Source organism: Bombus affinis, chromosome 1 (genome assembly GCF_024516045.1).
Source record: "Bombus affinis isolate iyBomAffi1 chromosome 1, iyBomAffi1.2, whole genome shotgun sequence".
Taxonomy (NCBI): Eukaryota; Metazoa; Arthropoda; class Insecta; order Hymenoptera; family Apidae; genus Bombus; species Bombus affinis.
In genome coordinates this window covers 18,183,605-18,203,149 of record NC_066344.1, presented here as the reverse complement: position 1 = coordinate 18,203,149, position 19,545 = coordinate 18,183,605, and the positions used below count along the sequence as shown (strand labels likewise).

At 30.8% G+C, this 19,545-nt stretch overlaps 2 protein-coding genes across 5 annotated transcripts in view; one reads left to right on the top strand and one right to left on the bottom strand.

Moving 5' to 3' along the window:
- LOC126917668 (uncharacterized) overlaps positions 1-16,890 on the top strand; it is a 97,425-nt gene extending 80,535 nt beyond the window's left edge. For all 3 annotated transcript variants that reach the window (XM_050724827.1, XM_050724819.1, XM_050724836.1), the window contains 7 exons: positions 464-675; positions 1,859-2,073; positions 3,361-3,564; positions 3,656-3,772; positions 4,494-4,778; positions 6,223-6,718; positions 14,466-16,890. In XM_050724827.1, the coding sequence (XP_050580784.1) occupies positions 464-675; positions 1,859-2,073; positions 3,361-3,564; positions 3,656-3,772; positions 4,494-4,778; positions 6,223-6,718; positions 14,466-14,862 (1,926 nt within the window). In that variant the 3' untranslated portion in view covers positions 14,863-16,890. The remainder of the gene's footprint in view (positions 1-463; positions 676-1,858; positions 2,074-3,360; positions 3,565-3,655; positions 3,773-4,493; positions 4,779-6,222; positions 6,719-14,465) is intronic.
- On the bottom strand, positions 16,848-19,526 carry LOC126917808 (putative serine protease K12H4.7). Of its 2 annotated transcripts, none has more exons than XM_050725117.1 (9): positions 19,369-19,526; positions 18,775-19,015; positions 18,525-18,706; positions 18,216-18,451; positions 18,000-18,135; positions 17,616-17,929; positions 17,406-17,538; positions 17,152-17,321; positions 16,848-17,079 (listed from the first exon to the last, which is right to left on the bottom strand). In XM_050725117.1, exons 2-9 carry the CDS (start codon positions 18,973-18,975, stop codon positions 16,970-16,972), a joined length of 1,482 nt encoding a protein of 493 aa, XP_050581074.1. In that variant the 5' UTR covers positions 18,976-19,015; positions 19,369-19,526; the 3' UTR covers positions 16,848-16,969. The 2 variants fall into 2 exon arrangements, with proteins under 2 accessions (XP_050581074.1, XP_050581085.1); XM_050725128.1 differs by lacking the exon at positions 19,369-19,526 and adding an exon at positions 19,179-19,197.
- Between the last annotated feature and the right edge of the window lie 19 nt (positions 19,527-19,545).

The following is a 19,545-nucleotide window of genomic DNA, read 5'->3' as shown; positions in this document are numbered from 1 at the left end:
ATAATATTTAGTAGGTGCAACAAATCTCCACGTAAGTTCAATTTTTTAAATTGTGTTCATAAAAATATAAACTTTCGCGAAACTTTCCCTTAGTTGCCTTCATAATTTTGAATTCATGAATGTGAATTATGTTTACTACAGAAAGGACTAATTAATATGAACTTCAATTGTTAAAAATGGATAATCAGGTTTTAAAGTATATTACATTTCAAAAAACACTTTATATATACCTTATGTATCATTTCTTATACATATCTTGATAATGTAATTCATTTTGTAAATATAATCAGTATTTTAATACTTTCTACTAATTAAAACGAATCAGAGTTATTAGAAAAAATTGAGTTTTAGGGTTTTTATATTGACTTTTACACCGATTATTCTTTTCTTATGTGTATATTCTTCTTTATATAGGGTTTCTCTTTTTTATAGTTTAGAGAAACGTGATTACTTTTTTGTATAGGCTCTTCCCATTGAGAGATGTCCACAATTTAGAGATCAGCCACCAGGTTCGACAGCAACCTACAATGGAAAATGTTACATATTCTACAATCGCCAACCGATGATATTCCGAGAAGCATTGGCATTCTGTCGTGCACGAGGTGGTACTTTAGTGGATGAAAGCAATCCTGCGTTACAAGGATTTATTTCGTGGGAACTATGGAGGAGGCACAGGTACCGAATTCATTAATTGTCTACCTCTACGCTTCGCTATCTGCCTTCAACTTATTTCTGTAAGATATAACTAGTTCAATTTGATCAAAGTCAGATTGCTCTATCGAGTTCGTTACAATGGACAATTTATTGTATCTAATAGTAATGGCAACTTTCATCAAAATGGTATTTTCATATTTAATATTTGATAAAGATGCTACAGGAAAGGTATAGGTATTATTCTATACAGTAGTAATAAAATTTTAAAATAAACGCCTTAGCTTTAAAACAAGTCAGTTTTACTGTACTATCTGTACTCTGTAATTAAATTACTTTTTCTATTACTACCATTTTCTTCTTTTTTTTTTTATTTGTTAGAATATTTACAATCAATTCTCGTTGAGAATTTTCAGTAACTTCATTTGGCGTGATAAAATGACATGGTTTATAATAATTTATATTGTTGGTTCTAGTAGGATCTAAGGATTTAATCTAAAGGGTATTTTCTTTTTAGTCTGCGGATCTGGTCCGCCGTGTCAAGTAGTTGGGCGACTAATGGGTTGTGGTGGTTGTTAACTCTTGCGTTATTTCTGCTTCTGGACTTGTATATTTCATCTTTGACTGTAGGCATCTTGAGGTCGCGGTGGATTGTTTCGTTGATAACATACCAGGGTGCATTTATTAGGGTTCTTAGCGTTTTCGATTGGAAGCGTTGGAGTATTTCGATGTTGGAATTACTTGCTGTTCCCCATAGTTGGATTCCATAGGTCCAGACAGGTTTTATTACGGTCTTATAGAGCGTAATTTTGTTCTTTTCTATTACTACCATGAAATAAACTAAACCTACCTTCTTACGTAAATTGCTTATAGTGGCGAGTGTAAAAATAGGATAATTCGTATTCATAAATACAAGTAATATTAGAGTGAAAACTTTCGTTTCTATTCTTCCTCTTTAATATAGAATTCAAAAATACATCTCTTGTACCTTAACACGTTGACTACCACGACACCCGTATTCGGGTGTCAGCAAAGTTTTTGGTCGGGCCCCGTAACCCATATTCGGGTGTCGCTTATTTAACTACTTGCGAAGGATCTTCGTAGGTATTTGAAAAGATATTCCATAATAATAAAACGTAATAAGTGTGTAATAATAAGTGTGTTTTCAACAAACATTTCTAAAAAGATATACCTTATCTTTATTCAGGAGTGATACTTCGAGTCAATACTGGATGGGTGCAGTAAGAGATCAAAAGGATCGTACGGTTTGGAGGTGGACAGGAAGCGGCGACGAAGTTTCTGTTTCTTTCTGGAGTCTACCTCAAGGCAGCGAAGAAGACTGCGCTCGATATGATGGTAGTAGAGGATGGCTTTGGTCTGATACCCCTTGCACAGCTCGATTAAATTTCATCTGTCAACACCGTGAGTACCAAGTATTTTCTCATTACTATCGAATTACACAATGGTTATATAAATGTCATCTTCATTACTATAGAAACATATAACTTACTTAATTCTTTTTAGACATCTTAATACCTACATGATGACATATCGCACAAAACAATTAGAGGACCTTTTCTCACATCACTTTGTCTTTTATATTTACTTCTTGTGTTTGTACATTGTTTTTTAACTACCATTTAAGATCAATTTTTAGAATATTTTTAGAATTTTTAGAATTGATATATTAAATTTATAAAACTTTTTCGCTTTTATTTACTTGATTGGTGCAATAGTATAGTCGATCCATTAATTTTTTTAGCAATGCGTAAAGAATAAAAAGATATTAAATAAAAGGTGAAAAATATTATGTAAGCCTCTCAAAAGCTAAACTGAACAACTTGGCTTATTGTTCATTTCTCAATTTTATTACACAAGTACACGATTAACGTTCAATTCTTAAGACACGAATGATTTCCTCCCATCAGTTTATTTATCGCAAAAAGATGACACTAATGATAGTAAATTCTGTGGTAGATTTAAAAAATAATGTTTATATCATCATCAACTTTTTGTATTTTGGAATTTATGGAATTGATCAATATGGTTGCTAACAGGCTTATGTATAAAAAAATGAAGATCTTATTTCTCCATTCTGAAAAAGATAGTAGAGGAAAGTAACCAAATGTATGGAATATCATCTTGTTTTTTAAATGTTACTCATAAAAAATCAGTCACAAGAAATAAAAGATTTTTATGGGTTTCAATTTCAATCATATATTTACATTCAATTTAAGAGCAGTCTCATATTCCTAACGTTACGAGCAATCTTCAATATTGAACTAACATTAAAAAACATTAAAAATTATATCTAATAAGTAATAGGTACTCAATTATTTTTATTAATTATTCTCCTTATTAATTAAGACACTTTGCTTATAAAATTTTTGAAAAATTACATACCCAAGTATCAAACTCTAGACCAATACTTTCGTCATTTGCACAATGTCCGCGCTATTTTTCTCCACCAGAGTATCGCGAGAAAAGTTATTGGAAAAATAAACGGTGCCAAGGTGAGGCAGTGAGAGATCCTATTGACGTTTGACAGATAAATCATCTGTCAGATTTGATTCGTGTAATTTATTTATCAGATTTTTATAAATGTCTCTATTCTATATTAGATAAATACTATTCCATAATTGGTCACTTTCTTCTAACAAACAATGTGAGACAACAAGTAAAACCAAGGAATTCTTTGTTTGCTCTTAGAACCACGAGCGTGTGGTCGACCAGAACAGCCTCCGAATTCCACGATGACGGTGACCACAACGACAGATCGGAATTCCGGAAGCGCGTATGAAGTTGGCGCGACGGTGGATTACACTTGTAACGCCGGCAGCCTTCTTATAGGACCGTCGACTCGTACATGTCTCGATACTGGCTTCTACAACGAGTTTCCACCGGTGTGCAAAAGTAAGAGAACAAGAATTAGATACAGAGGCCACTCGGTGAACCATATACGATCGTCCTATCGATGTTAAATTCAACATTCTGCTCGTTTCAGGCATCGAGTGCGGTTATCCAGCGAACATAAAACACGGAGGTTACACACTTATCAACAATACCGTTAGTTATCTCAGTCAGGTGCTTTATTCCTGCGATGAAGGATACGAGATGACTGGTAAGAATTTATCGTGGCGTTAGCCATTATTTCTCTTTGATAAATGGCTATCGTTTGTGGGTAATACTTTGATACCTGTGTTGAAACGCTTGGCCAATGAGCATTTTGAAGGAAATTGGTAAGAATATTAGTTGGCGTTGGATCGTGATGACATCATCCTTCTGATTGTTTCTTGATCCTCTTGTTGCGGCTTGGTTTTGTTCCTGATTCTAGAACCGTTCAAATTGGTTTATCATGCGAGGCTGAATTTTTAGAGATTTATGGTAGAGATTGAAATTAATCTGATTGAAGATGCGCTTCGAATGTGTGCGTGATTTTAATATGAGAATTTTTATGATGCACAACTGATAAATTTCTGTGTCAGTTGCACTATGTAGTGTTTATTCATGAAGATGAATAAATAATGTAATAATGTAATGCACTGAACCTTTTCCTTTTTTCTCTCCGTGCTGCGAATAATCTAAGATTTCTAATTTGAAATTGAAATAAAATATTTTCGATTTTTATGACACATTAAACGCTACAAGATTTATTAATAAAATTCCGATATATAGTACTAAAGCCAAAATATTTTATAAAAAATAATATAGAAGAATATGTATAACTTGTATAAATAGATTTTACATTTTTAGTTTAACACTACATAGACATTGTTTATAGCTTATTAATAAATTATAATGAATTAGTAATTTGCAGAAGAAACAATTTGTTCCGATTACAGGTCGTGCAAGACTGACATGCGATATCGATGAACGCTGGAATGGACCGCCACCACGTTGCGAGCCAATTTTGTGTGATCCTCCTGCTCCTGTTCCACATAGTTATATTCAAATCGATGAAATCGACGAAACCGAGACAGTACCATCGAAAACGAACTTCAGTCGAAGTCTTCTCGTAGGCAGTATCGTTACGTACACTTGCGAGAAGGGTTACAGACTTTCTGGCTTCCGACAAATATTATGCTTGCCCACTGGCTTATATGATCATGTCGCACCCACTTGTACGGGTATGTGATTTAATTATTTTTATGGAATAAATACAAATTTAATTATTTCTTTAGAAAAGCAAGTCATTTATCGTGCTAGTGTTTGCGATCTTCGAATACGAGGATAATTTAATTTCATAATTAATTATTGAATCTTTATTAATGTAAATGATATAATATGAGAATATTCAAAGGTTGTTTTTCAATCCAATTCATGAGATATTTATTTTATACTTGGAACTTAAATTCATTTATGCATATACCTCTTGTGCGCGTAGCAACTCAAAGAATTAATAAATAATCGATAATTGTTTTAATATATACATATACAGAGTAGTTGGTAACTGGTGGTACAAACGGAAAGGGGGTGATTCTACGTGAAAAAAGTAGTCGAAAATATAGAATAAAAATTTTTCGTTTGAGGCTTTGTTTTCGACAAAATCGACTTTGAATTTTCGCTCGGTACGCGTACACTTTATCACGTCTCGTTATAACGGATCTCACTGTAGATCGTTGTCTCGATGGATATTATCACAGTTTAAGTTTGTTTTTGCCGTAACGGAAAATTAGGAATACATAATGAAATAATACGAAGTAATCATAAAGTTTATTATTACAAAAATTGCTGAAAATGTTGCCCATTCTGCCGAACACATACTTCTGCCCTTCTAATTAAATTTCTATGAACACCTTCTAAGTCGATTTTCTCGAAAACAAAGCCTCAAACGAAAAATTTTTATTCTATATTTTCGACTTGTTTTTTCGCGTAGAATTATCCCCTTTCCGCTTGTACCACCAGTTGTTACCAATCACCCTGTATAAATTTCAAAATGAATTTTGATCTACAACAGTATTATTTTCAACCAAATTCTATTTAACTATTGTGTCTATACTTGACTGTTATATATATGTGTGTATATAAAAATAGTATAATACATATATGTATGTATGTATATTATTACAATATTGTTTTAAGCTAAATTACATATAATTCGTATGAAATCTATATTATAATATATCTGCAATAACTGTAGTTGCAATAATTTCAATAATTAATTTCAGTAATTTCAATAACGATATATGTAGATTATCATTTACATTTAATTTTTTGTTGAGATTGTAAACAATAATCTTTTGTCGTATTAACTCCTTAAAGACTGACTTACTCTACAAAATTTAATCAAAAATGTACTCAATTTTTTCATTATCAATTTAAAGCTATGTTAATACGTTCGCTAATATATCATAATTAGAATTACAAAAAGGCTCATTTAATTTAAACCAATACAGGAGGCCTAAGATAACTTAGGATAAAAGAAATTTTACATGTAATCGGAAGCGAGTTAACTGGGAATCAACATATTCCTAAGGGATTATGATAATATCATACATAATAATAATAACCATTAGATTTTCTTTAACAGAAAATTACAGAACCAACGTCTCCAAAATTCCTTTATTACAGAAGAACCACGTACTACTGTGACCGTGTCTTCCCGAACAACCGTGCGACCAACGACCAGCAGAACCCGACACACGTTCTTACCACCTCGAGTTCGAACCACAACAATCTCGACGACCACAACCACAACCACCTCTGTGCCACCACGAAGAGTGGCTAGCACCGCCGAATTACCCGCGACGGTTCGGGAAACCATCGCAAGGAAACCAAATATTGGTCTTCAGAGACCAGCACCGCCTCCGTCGCCACCTCTGAACGACGACACCAACGATCATCCTCAGGACAACGAAATTTCTGGCAGTGGAGTGGACAATGCTCAGGCCGGCATTGGAACTGGTGTTCCTGAACCTTCTGGACCTTTCAGGGTGGACAACGCCGACCAGTCGAGTAACACTCATCAAGCAAAATTAAATCTAGGCGCGGTGATCGCCTTGGGTGTCTTCGGTGGTTTCGTATTCCTTGCTGCTGTAATCACCACCGCTGTAATACTCATACGCAGGTAAAAGCAAATCACTCACCTAAATCCGCGAATCGCGTGTAGAACGATGGCATTATCGAGTTGCTGTCGGTTCTTTTGATTTCTGTGATTTGGTTGCACCAAAAGTAACGCCTGTTTTGTGATGTCAGATTATATTTATCTTTGTTTTTATTTCTTTGTTACGTTTTGCTCGTTTTTTAGCGCGTTGTTTATTCGTTTCTCGTTCGTTGCTGAGAGCAATTTGAGGATTATTTTCTAGAGAGATTATTTTTTTATGAGTAAAGATAGAGAAGAAGACATGTAAGTGACGAGTTAATATGGTTCTTGGTCGTTTAGTAATTTCAATTCTATATTTTGAAACGAAATAATTTGTGGCTGTTTAAATGGAAATTTGAATGTTTCATAGAAATTAACATTCAATTTCCAATCATTGAATTTTAAAATTAGGAAAGAAATTTAAATATTTTGCATTGCATTAATTGGAAAATTAAATGGAAAAATCTGCATGCATAGAACTTGATTTGAAACTTTTAAATACTGAAAAAGTTTATTTCGTAGCAAAATACATTTTTTTTAATCTTTGGGATTTGTTTAATTTCGTTTAATTTCTAATATCTACAATTGAACTTTCTACAATTAGAAATAACCTGATATTTTCACATATTATCAGTTATGGGAATTAAACAAATTTTACAAATGAAATTTAATCCCTAACGTACCACTTTAAATGAATAGAAATTTTAAGATATAAATGGTGGAAGCTAATAAAATTACTCTCATATATATATTACTTCCTTTTATCGTATTACTCTATTACAAGGAGGAAATTTCTTACTAATTCTCTAATGGCTCGATGGCAACCTACTTTTTTAAAAGACTGGTTTTCTCGTCATTACCATACACTATCAATTACCGTAAATATTCAAATATGTAATGCGTAGCGTAGATGCATGTTACATTGTTCCCATTTTGACTTTTAGATTCTTGTGTCGTGAAACATGTTATATTGGTAATCATCTCGTTCTCTCGCTATCTGCAATTTAAAAATTGTATTGCCTTCGACTTCTCTAACAGGCATTATTTCTTGGACAGACTATGCATAACTATAGCTTCTATATACATACAATACATTCGCTCTTTGACCCTACGTGTGTATATTGTATCGCTTACTCTACATTTGTTTAAACTTTCTTTATTCTTTCATCTGTCTTCTTGCCTATTCTCTTCTTATCTAAACTCGCGTTTCGTAGCTCTCTCGAAATATTGTAATTTTGTAATTCATTCCGGGCATTATAATTAGTGTAACAAAGAGTTGTTACGTAAACAGTGTTTGCAGAAGAAAACGTGTAAAAATCAATAACCTCCAAGCCCTCTTAATTTCGATTATATTTCTGTTTTTAATATTGTCGACTGGTAATATTATAAATGTTGTTTCTATGCAGCATACTGTAAAACATTGCATTTTAAGTGAAAAAATACAACATTACTAGACCAAGATATCTTCTGGAAAACTTCCATCCATATCTAAAATACGCTTTTATGATGTGCATTGTCAATTATTTTGGATGCAACTTAAAAGTTTACAACGAACTACACTCCAGGTTTTGGTCGATAAAAGAAATATTGTAGAATCTTTATTATTCGAAAGACTGGACATTTTGGAATTCGTAGAAACGCAATATATTTTTTCTCTTGGTTTCATACGTTTTAGAGACGTAGGAATCGCAATTTCTTTTTGAACGGAGTTTTAGTCCAAACGTTAGTTTTTGTAGACACTGAAATCATTGAAATTTCGAATCTACATAACATTATAATATAGAACGTTATATTATCATTGAATTCATATAAAGTAATCTGATTTTGAAAAAAAGAGGAAGAACAAAAGCTACATTATAAAAAGATTATGTACCTTATAGAATGATTTAACACGAATTCTTAACAGAAATTAAAATGAGAGGTTCTATTGCATCTTTTATCAAAATATGAATCATTCTGTTTGACTAAAAAATTGACATAAGACATACATATAATTTTTGTGTTAGAAAATGTAGAACAAGATTTTCTTAAATTTTTGTTATAAGAGAATACAATTATAAAAAATAGCAAAATGATCGACCCTTTCGCAGGTGATTAACACTTTCTAAATTGAAAGTCCATGTTTGTTAATCAAACCATACATGTTCCTAATTATATTCATTACAATTCTTTAAAATTGATATTACTAACATGATCTATTCTTTTCAAAAAGCATAATACTTTAAAAAGTTCTCAGCATCTTTCATTACATCAAAGATAATTTATTAATGAGATTGAGTACAATATTCTTTTTTCCTCAAGAGAACAAATTATTGTAGATTATTTTTCGTGACGAAAGGGTTAGAAATTTAAAAGTAGACAAACTTGTCTACATAGAAGATTCAAACTAATCCTTTCATTGCTGTTAATTACTTATTTTATACACGATATACATATGAAAAAATTGTAATTAACTATAACATCGAAAATTACAAACTTTAAAGTATAAAACATTTACCTCAATATTTACATTGTATAATATAAAAAGTTAACAAATCTATTTATACACTGCGTCCCATAATTATAAAACCATCCAAAAACTTTCAATTTTTATATGTTGTATTATAATTTTTATATTTCGTCATAATATCATATTTCAATAAGCTTAATTGTTCGATTTTGAACTTTCGAATATAATTCTAATTTATTTGTATAAGAATTGAAGAGTTTAGAATGGTTTTTTAGTTATGGGACGCAGTGTATAGTGTCTAAAATACTCACTTTTGTTTAACAATATATTTGCCATGAAAATTCAATTATTACATACATTAACGGATGAAGATTTACATTTAAAAATTATCTCAGCAACGAAAGGGTTAATCCAACCAATAAAACGATCATTCACGGGAAGAGAAAAATTATCAGCATTAACCCTTTGTGGTCGTATGTTTATTCTCAACATATTTCACTTCGAAGATATATCTTAATAGGATTTTGCAAATTAATGCAATTGAATATTTTTTTATCTTGAATTATTTGATAAAGGATGCTCCAAAATAGCAAAAAGAAAAATGAATGACATAATATATACATATATATCGTGAAATCGAAAATAGCGATAATTTCATTTTGGTTCGTTGGATATTTCGTGCCGTTATATTATTAGTAAACTGCGGATTTTTATGCAAATTCATATTTTGCATATATTTTTTACATATGTCAATATAATTAAAAAGAAGTAAAATCAAGATAGATATTTGTTTCATTATTGAGTGTTATAATGAGCACAGTATTTGGATTATTTTATATATTTTCTCACATTATTTCGCATATTCTATACATTTTACGCCCTCGAATTTGCATAAAATGAAAATGCATAAAAATCCGCAATTTAATTACTAGCATCGGTTCGATGAAAATTAATTCCAACTAGCACGGTGCCCATATCTCAGCTGAATACGATCGCAAAGGGTTAAAAAAGAAATAGTAAGGTCCGCAAAAAGAAATAATTTTAAGAAGTGGAAAAAATAAAAGAAAAAGAAAGGAAAAGATTGATCGGAGGAAACTAGGTAACGATCAAGAAATAACAATTAACACTGAGCCCATTTGCGTTGCGGTGGCTAGCGGCAGTGGCAGCGTCAGAGGAAGGCGCCGCAGGGGGCTTGGTGGGGTTGGTGCGTTGAGGGGTGGCGGTAGTGGTGGCCTTGGAAGGGGTGATACCGGGATGCCCTCGCGTTGGTATACGCTACTGGCACTGCCCTTCCCCGACCAGCACCTGGGGCGCCGCGACTTGACAGCTCGCCGCGGCACCGATCATCCTTATTCCTTCGGTCTCTCGGCGGCCCATCGCGCTGGATACTTTTCCAACCCTTCCCTTTAAGATTATCAAACAATTACTTCCTATATATACATACATATATAGTCCACCATTATCGCCCTCACCCTCCACGCAACCACCGCCCACCACTACAACAACCATCACCACGTACCACTACAACCGCCATGCGCCACCCTCGCGAGTGATTACTAGTCAAGGTAAACGAGCAACGTTTATAATGAGCACCCATATATAGCGATAGCTCGTTCACCGCAGCTCACCACGAAGTGTATTTTTAAAGCTTCTCCTCTTCTTCCGGACGCACACACGTCAATGCAGCGTTCACGCACTTTCTTCCCCCCAAGTAGCTTCATCTATGTATACTGTTCTCTTAGCACATCGTTTAAATAGGATTGGGCACTATCCTTTTCGTTAATGGAAGAGATTTGATTTACAGGGAAGAATATACGTATAGTGGGAAGTTTAGAGTTTGACGGGATGAAGTGTTCTATGAAAAAATTTGCTCAGCTTCTGAAAAGTAATTGTCTCTTAATTAAGATAACTTGTCCATCGATCAATAATAGTTCGTGATTTAAATAAATGAAAAAAAGTAATTGCTAGACAGCTTAAATAAGACAAAGTAATTACAAACAAGTAATTAGTGGAAGAAATATAATAATATTTTGTTGACTATTAAACATAACTCAATTCGCATGAAAAGTTGTTCTAAACTGATATTCGCACTGATTTTTTATTAATTCTTTAATGTTCAAATCTTGTTATCGAGGGACGTTGTACATCATCGCTTAAAAGTTGTAAAACAGTTATTATATTAGCTCAAAATTGGAAAAAATTAAATATATAATAAAGACATCAAGAAATAGTATTTATACAGTGACGAAATTATACACTACTAATATACATAATGATTTTATTAAAACACGCTTGTAATTGAAAATTTATGATCTATACCAAATACCAACATTTTATTAAAAATACGAGATGACCTAACACTTTTGAACAAGGGCATTCAAGAGATAGTTTCGATTCGATAATATCAATGTTTAAATCAAATAAACCGGTACGTGATCAGCCTATTGACTCCGCTCGTGAATTATAGGAACTTGAGCAAACTGGATGTTTCTACTTGCTTGTTGTTTTATGCTATAGGTTTGCACAAACTGGATATTTCCACTATATGTCAATTTATGCAATATAGAAATATATATCTTTTGTTTCCTTTTTTGTTTTTTCATTTAATTTTAAATAGCATTTGTTGTTACATTTAAATTAGATTATATATTTTGTTAATGTATTAATACCTAATTCTAAAGTTTCAACTTTTCAACTTAAAATACCGCTGTGCTTCCATATTTTATTTCCCAATATATTCCTTCTATTCAATACATGTAAATTTTTTTAACAATTTAGTACTAATGCACATATTCAACTGTTTTCGAACTTTCATTTAATTATTTGTATTTCGATTATTTAATATTTAATATTTAATTAATATTTAATTTAATTTCGATTATTTCATTTAATTATTTGTATTTCATTGCTCGTAAAAATACTTCCTGTTGTTATATTTGATATAACTCTACTATTACTTCGGTTTAAAAACGTGGAACATCGTTAAATTGTCAGATAACTTTAATTAACTGATATTTATAGGCTTGAATAATAAGAAATAATAGCATGATATAATTATGACTGAATACGATAAAACTGAATGTATGAAATTCCAGTGGCATTCAAAATTACCATACCCATTGAGACTGAATAACTTTTTTTAAAATTAGACCAAATGATTTGGATTGTTTTTAGAAATTAGGAAGATTATTTTACTAGACCACGTATAAAAAAATTTTTGAAAATACAACCGGTCGGAATCGCCAAAAAAGAAAGTAAAGATTATATTTTCCGCAACTTCTTTGTCTGGGCTAGTAATGAAAATTTAAACAATACATTTTAGACATTTATATCAGTTATATACATGCTGAAAATTTCATCGAAATCGGTTAACTTTGCTATGAGTTACAAACGTTTAATGATGGCAAAACACAGTTTTCATGGCATTTACGTCTTTCGGTGTCTGTCGCTTGTTTCCGCGTTAACCAATTTCAATAAAATTTTCGGCATATACATATATGTATAACTGACAGAAATGTTCGAAATATGTTGTTTAAAGTTTCATTACAAATCCAAGAAAAAATGTTGGGAAAGGCGATCTTTACTTTCTTTCTTGGCGATTCCAACCAATTGCAATTTTTTTAAAACTTCTTTTATACATCATCTAGTAAACTAATCCTCCTAACTTATCAAAAATATTCAAACCGTTCGATCCTATTTTTAAGCAGTTATTCAGTTTTAAAGAGTGTTGCAACAGTTTTGGAAGTTACTGTAAATATAGAACTTTAAATTGACAATTAAACATATTTGTATAATCTCAACAAATTCAAATTTAATATCTCTATATTCGCAATTATATCTGTGGATATTAAAATTTATTTAATAGCATAGTTTGATAATGTTTCATAAAGTTTCTGGTAGTGCAATAAGCTATGCTGAAGGAAACATGCGATGATTATTAGAAAATGGCTCACTATATATACTAAAATAATTTTAGTAAGATCACAAGGGACTTAGATTATAACGAACTCCTAATATATCTATATCTAACTATTTGGTACTCCTTTCATCTTTAAATTGGTGGTGGTGTTGCTAATGATTTCACTACAAATTGCTTCAATTACACTTCGCTAAATTATACTTCCCAAACAAACATACATAATACAAAATGAAACAATCGATTTGGCTTCAGTTTCTGAACTAAAGTATTATGATAAAAACCAGAAATATTTGAATAAGAATTTTCTATAAGGAACAATCTAAATATCTGAAAGCCAAATCGACAATACAACAAACCGCATATATATCTTGCTTACTATATATATATATATTTCTAAGAAGAAAGAAGGAAGATCATAAATTATTAGTTATAAATACACTATGGGTCTAAAACGAATGAAATCAGGGAGATTCTGAATTCAAAATAAAAATAACAAAATTATATCGAAGCATTTATTTGTGTAACTTTTCAAGTACATATATATTTGCTTCATTCCTAACTATACAGGAATAAATAATCGACAAGAGACGTCAAAAAATTACGTGTAAAAATGTAAAATGAAAATTTTTCGTTTAAAGCTTCCCTCTGAAGAAAATAAAGTTTGATCCTATTTGGTCAAGAAATCGCATATTCGACAAATTTTCAATTTTATTTTCTTGAAAATTAGGCTTTAGGCGAATAAATTTTATTCTATATTTTTGCGTCGAAAAAATTTAATTTATTTTCGTATGTAAAATAATATCCTGTCAATTCCTTACTCCTATCCAGTCGAAAATCAATCAAATACATGAATACCTATGTGGTAAGCTTCCAAACACGATTTTCTATAAAATGAAATCTTCGACGCAATTTTATTTTTTTATTTTCATCTTATTTCAAACCAGAGAATCTCTCCTGACTTCATTTATGCCATAAATTTATACCCAAGGTGTATAAATTAAACACAACGATAATATTGTATTGTATTCAAGTTAGAAAAAGAAAACAATAATATAAAATAATACTTGGTCCCTCTTGCACAATACAACTAATGTTATTAATGAAATTTTACATATTACAAATTATAAGTTACCTTCTATACGTTAGTTTCCTAGAAAACTACTTCTGTACATCAATTTTACAAATTACCATTCGATAGTCTTATTCGACAAAAGTTCTATATAAAATTGTACAACTTAAATCTGTAACCTACAGATACCTATAACTTATCATTTTTTCAACCTACAGATATTACCAGTAAATCATTATGCAGAAAAGCTCCAAAGTTGAAATAATAATAAATATCTGTTAACCTATTCACACAGAAATCTTGGTAGAAGCAGCAAGCATTACCGACACCGTGCATCTCCAGATTGCAATACCGTGGCCAGCTTTGGAAGCAGTTCCTCTGAGAGTCGAGGAGGACTGAATCGATATTACCGTCAAGCTTGGGAAAATCTGCATGAGACGGCCGGTCATAAGACCAATCATCCTCCTCTTCGTCGCAAGGAGACCCTGGATGAACCAGGATACCGAGAAAATTACCGTGGCAACAACACCGAGAGAGATGGTTCAGAATTAGTTGTGAGCGATGTAGCCACGTACCCGTCTAACAAGCACGCCAGCATTTCTGACAAGAAACGCCATCATCATCATCATCATCATCACCACGGTAACTCTACGCCCGAGTGGAGGCAATCTCAATCTCATCACAGATACTGAACACAAAATCGGTTACCTAGAACCGCTTATTTTTTTTGAGATTTTCGGTGAATCGATTATTGTGACGAGTCGCGATTGGATCAGGAGTAAGCTGTTTTTTTTTATGCTATATGCATATTTTATAAATGGTGACGCACTGGAAGATGGTGACTTTATGTTAAGAAATACGTACAAAATGTAAAGTAAACTTCCTTCAATATAGAGTTTTAATTTCAGCAAATGTATTTTTGATTATTTGTTGAATGTGAAGGATATAATTAATTGAATGTTTATTTGGTAATATTTTGATTTAAAAATATTTCTATGTAGACAATAGCGTTCAAATTTGTTTACATAGGTGAAATTCTCCTTGTGCATGTGTATTTTTATATATAAACATCTTTTTTTTATTTTTTAAATACAGTACTATGTGGATTTTATATATTGATCTGATTCCTTAAGAAAAAAATTGATGAATTCATACATTGCTTTAATTTCAATTTTAATTTCTAAATAACTTTATTTTTTATAGAAAAGCACATCTATCTCAAAAAATTTTTGAGGTGGATTGTTGACATTTTCTATAATATTCTAGATCTAAATTACACATATACATTATGAAACATGTATAAAATTTTGTGTGTAAAATTCAACTAATTGTAAGTTAGAATATCACAAATGCATATTGTTTGCCATTTACAATTCAAAGTTTACTTGGAAGAATGTATATTTATCACAAATTATAAATTTTTATCCCAAATTTTTTCAAGAAATATGTATATGTATATCTAATATTCGTAAAACAATTTTTTGTAGTCATTTGACGAAGAAGTCAGTAAAATAAAATATTACCAAATGCATATATATCATAACAAACATTTGACAAATATTTAAAATCATTTTTTTTTTAGAAATAAACTTTCATGTGGATAAATTTTCTTATATTTTATCTTCTTCTCAGCATTAAATCACCATCTATCCATGTATTCTGCTATATCATTTATGAAATAGTTTGTAACTCCATTTAAAATGGAAACTTAAAAGAACGTGGTGAACAATTCAAACGTTGCGTAGGAGAATTTTTAAGCGTGATTCATAGATAGAAAAACTAATTCATCCTACATTTATTGTTCTGTTATACAGTAAATTATTTACGACTACCTTGTTACGTAATGTAAATACCGTATACTGCAGTAGCGTAAGTCAAAGATGATAGTTGTGAATGTAGGAGGATCACGAGTTGATCGAAGGATATGCCAAAAAAATGAGAGTAATATATGTATATGTATAATTACTGATCAAACGAATTCTAATAATTTTTTAACGAATTCTATACAAACTATTATAAGAATGTTTGATTATAATAGGATTGACAATATTTTACGAAAATCATACGCATACTCGGTTGATCAATATCTGTAATGGGCACCTTGGCCTCGCCTTAAAGGAATCGAACAAACTCGTAATGAAACGATATTCGAAGATGGTACCGTTAAGGAAAGGCCGACGCTATCCATATCAGAATCAAAATTCATTTAGTTATGGTGCTCATTTTAAGACACTTTACACTTATTAAAATTCATGTCGGATCTGTTTCTGCAGATTTTAAAACACCTTAATGAATTATTTATGTTTAGTATTATTTTAACCAGTTGAACATTTTTTCCCATGCTTGTCAAGAATAAAACATATATAATTAATAGATATGTATTTATTCATTGACTGACGTAAGATATTCATAGTAAGTTTGTACATGTATTTATTTAATACTTCAGTAATCCACAAAAAATTGTAATAGTGCCATTATGGGCAAACTTGTTTAATTGTATCTATACATGCATTCTTGTAGTTTAAACAAACACAGAATGGTGAACACTCGTGTATCTTCAGTAACTTGTTATGTACGTACATAGTTAGCTTTAGTCTTAGTTATGCACGAATTATTTGAACTAAAAATATTTATGTATCATAATTGTTTCACAGAAGTTCATAAAGGAAAATACAAATTGTTCAAAAAGTTAATAAAATAAATTTAATTCTTTTAATACATCATTTTTGTTTCAAAAATAAAAATCTACTTATCATAAAGTAGTTGAATGTAGCACACACAGCGTTAAAAATATCATGTTTAATTATGCAGCCATTCATCTATTAAATGTCCAACCTCAACTCTGGCAGTCTTTAACTGAAGTGGATCATTTTTGGAAGGAGGATACATGTTGGCACAATGAGCAGTACCTATGGTCATAATAATAAATAAATTTTTTGTATTACATGAAAAATAAAAAATTTCAATTAATATGTACACACCATCAATATAAATGACAGGCATTTGCGGATTTGGTGATTTTGTAATTCCCAAAACATGCCAAGGATCAATTGATCCATGTACAAATACTACATTTGTAGTCTTTAAATCTAATCCTCCATATAGAATATTTGTTCTATTCACTGCCGAATTCAGCAAATGAATATTGTACCTGTTAGAATACGGAAATGTTATAATTTTATAGCTAATGATTTATCATAATTGAGAAATGTATTTATCGTAATTTTAAATAAACCTTGGGCCAAATATATCAACGCATTGTTGTACAAAGAAATCTACTGGGAAAGTTTCACTAAATAATTTTGGGCGTGCTGTCGAAGTTTGAAAGAATCCAAATTCTGTACACGTTTGGTACGTCCATTGACGTCCTAAAAAAAAAAATATATTTTAAAATACAATAAATAAAAATTAAAATAGCAATAATATAAGTAAAAAGATACATTACCCCCTTCTGCTTCTTCGCTAGCCCATGTTATGTTCCGAAGTTTATGAATCATTTTATCATACATATAATCCAAACACTTTTCTCCTGATGCCTGTAATATTTTAGTGCTCAAAATTGCAAGTCTGTTAATAGCAATACCCAATGTTTCGTTCGTTAATATGTCGCAGGCACTATCGATAGTAAAATTAGCCATTGCGGAATTATTACGATTGTCTTTATTGTACTGTACAATACCGGCAAAGATGCTTGCTATTGTTTCATACAAATTCGAAATATCATTACGTTTGGTATGTTCATTGATTGGATCACATAAGCTATAAGTAAAAATAATTTTCCAATAATGATATATTTGATTTGTAAATGAAGAATTTTACTTTTACTTACATAAATTTTTTAGCTATTCCTTGTTGACCGATAGGATGATGTAACATTATATGAAATTGTCTGTTTGCTTCTAGTATTGCATTTACACATGCTTCAGAATATTCTTTGAGGGCATTCTCAACAACAACAAAGTATTCTATAAAATATAATTATTAATATAAAACACTTCTGTTTTAAATAAAATATTTTTTGTATTCAAGTATATTTTATATTTACCTTGAAAATCAATTTCTGCTAATAAAGGACCACTAGCAGAAACAGCCCCATGTACTAAATGAGGATATTTATAACGTAACCAAGCAGCTAATGATCCAGCATATGAACCTCCAAATGCAATCCATTTAGTACCAGCTGGTAACTTGTAATTAATATTCATGGATTGTATAAAGTAAGCCAAATCTGCAAGTGCCTGTTGCGATGAAAGATACATTAAATTTTTCACACCCAGATCCCTGCAGATAACGAAAACATAATATTATAACTTAAAATGTATCAATTATATATTTTATAAACAATGTTACATACGAAGTGGGATGACTTTGCCCATAAAAGCGGTGTTCCACTTGAAAACACAGTGCTCCAAATTGCTTAGCATATTCGATCCATTGACCTTCTACCATCCATTTAGCATTTGCTGCAGCTTCACCACTTATCATCAAAAATACTGGACCACCTTTCTTATAGTACTCTCCATTTACAAAATATCTCTGAAAAAATAATTAAATTTATATTATAAAATAAAAATTAACAAATATTTAATATATTCTTATATTACCTGTTGCCAAACATGTGCATCAGTTGGATTAAAGTGATCTAGAAACTGTGTAAACCATTCAGCACTTGGAAGTTCATGATCTTCAGATAAAATTGGAGCACCTAGATTACCATATTTGCTTCGACCCCTCATAAAAGTCTTCCATGATATACTATTATTTATGAAATTAACGAAGAATAATAATAGTAGTAAACGGCTCATAGTATCTTAGGTTTGGATTAACTATAAAATATTATGCATTCTGGAAAAATAAAAACCAAGTTTATTATTTATATTACACATAAAAAATGAATATATTACAAATATTGTTTTATCAATTTTATTCTCTAATAAATTAAAACATAACGATAACATAGTTGATACTATCTTTTTAAAATACAAATTGTCTTAGATTTATTATTTACAGAAATAATATTTTAAAAATTAGTTCTTATAATATAGGCACTAATATTATTCTTATACAAATTTACAAATGTTTTTTATATATGAGTACTACAACATTAACTTGAAACCATGCTTGGAACTAAATTCCAATCTTTCCAACATGATAAAACTAAAAGAATATAAATATAAAAAGCAGAGGAATATACTTACAAATTTTATAGTAATGATAAGTTGTTCTTTCCTGTTTAAAGTTTCTTCTTCTTAATGTAATGATTAATTTTGCTGCTTTGCAAAGGCGCTATATGTGTATTGTAGCAGCTTGTAGTCCGTGCAGTCTAAAGTATATATATATATATATATATATATATATATATATATATATATATA

What these genes read in the sequence shown, in the direction of transcription:
- LOC126917808 (XM_050725117.1), bottom strand. Translation starts at nt 18,975, where the DNA reads ATGAGCCGTTTACTACTATTATTATTCTTCGTTAATTTCATAAATAAT. An exon ending in ATGCACATGTTTGGCAACAG is followed by an intron (nt 18,707 to 18,774) that starts GTAATATAAGAA and finishes TTATTTTTTCAG; the next exon opens with AGATATTTTGTAAATGGAGA. An exon ending in GGAATAGCTAAAAAATTTAT is followed by an intron (nt 17,930 to 17,999) that starts GTAAGTAAAAGT and finishes TTTTACTTATAG; the next exon opens with CTTATGTGATCCAATCAATG.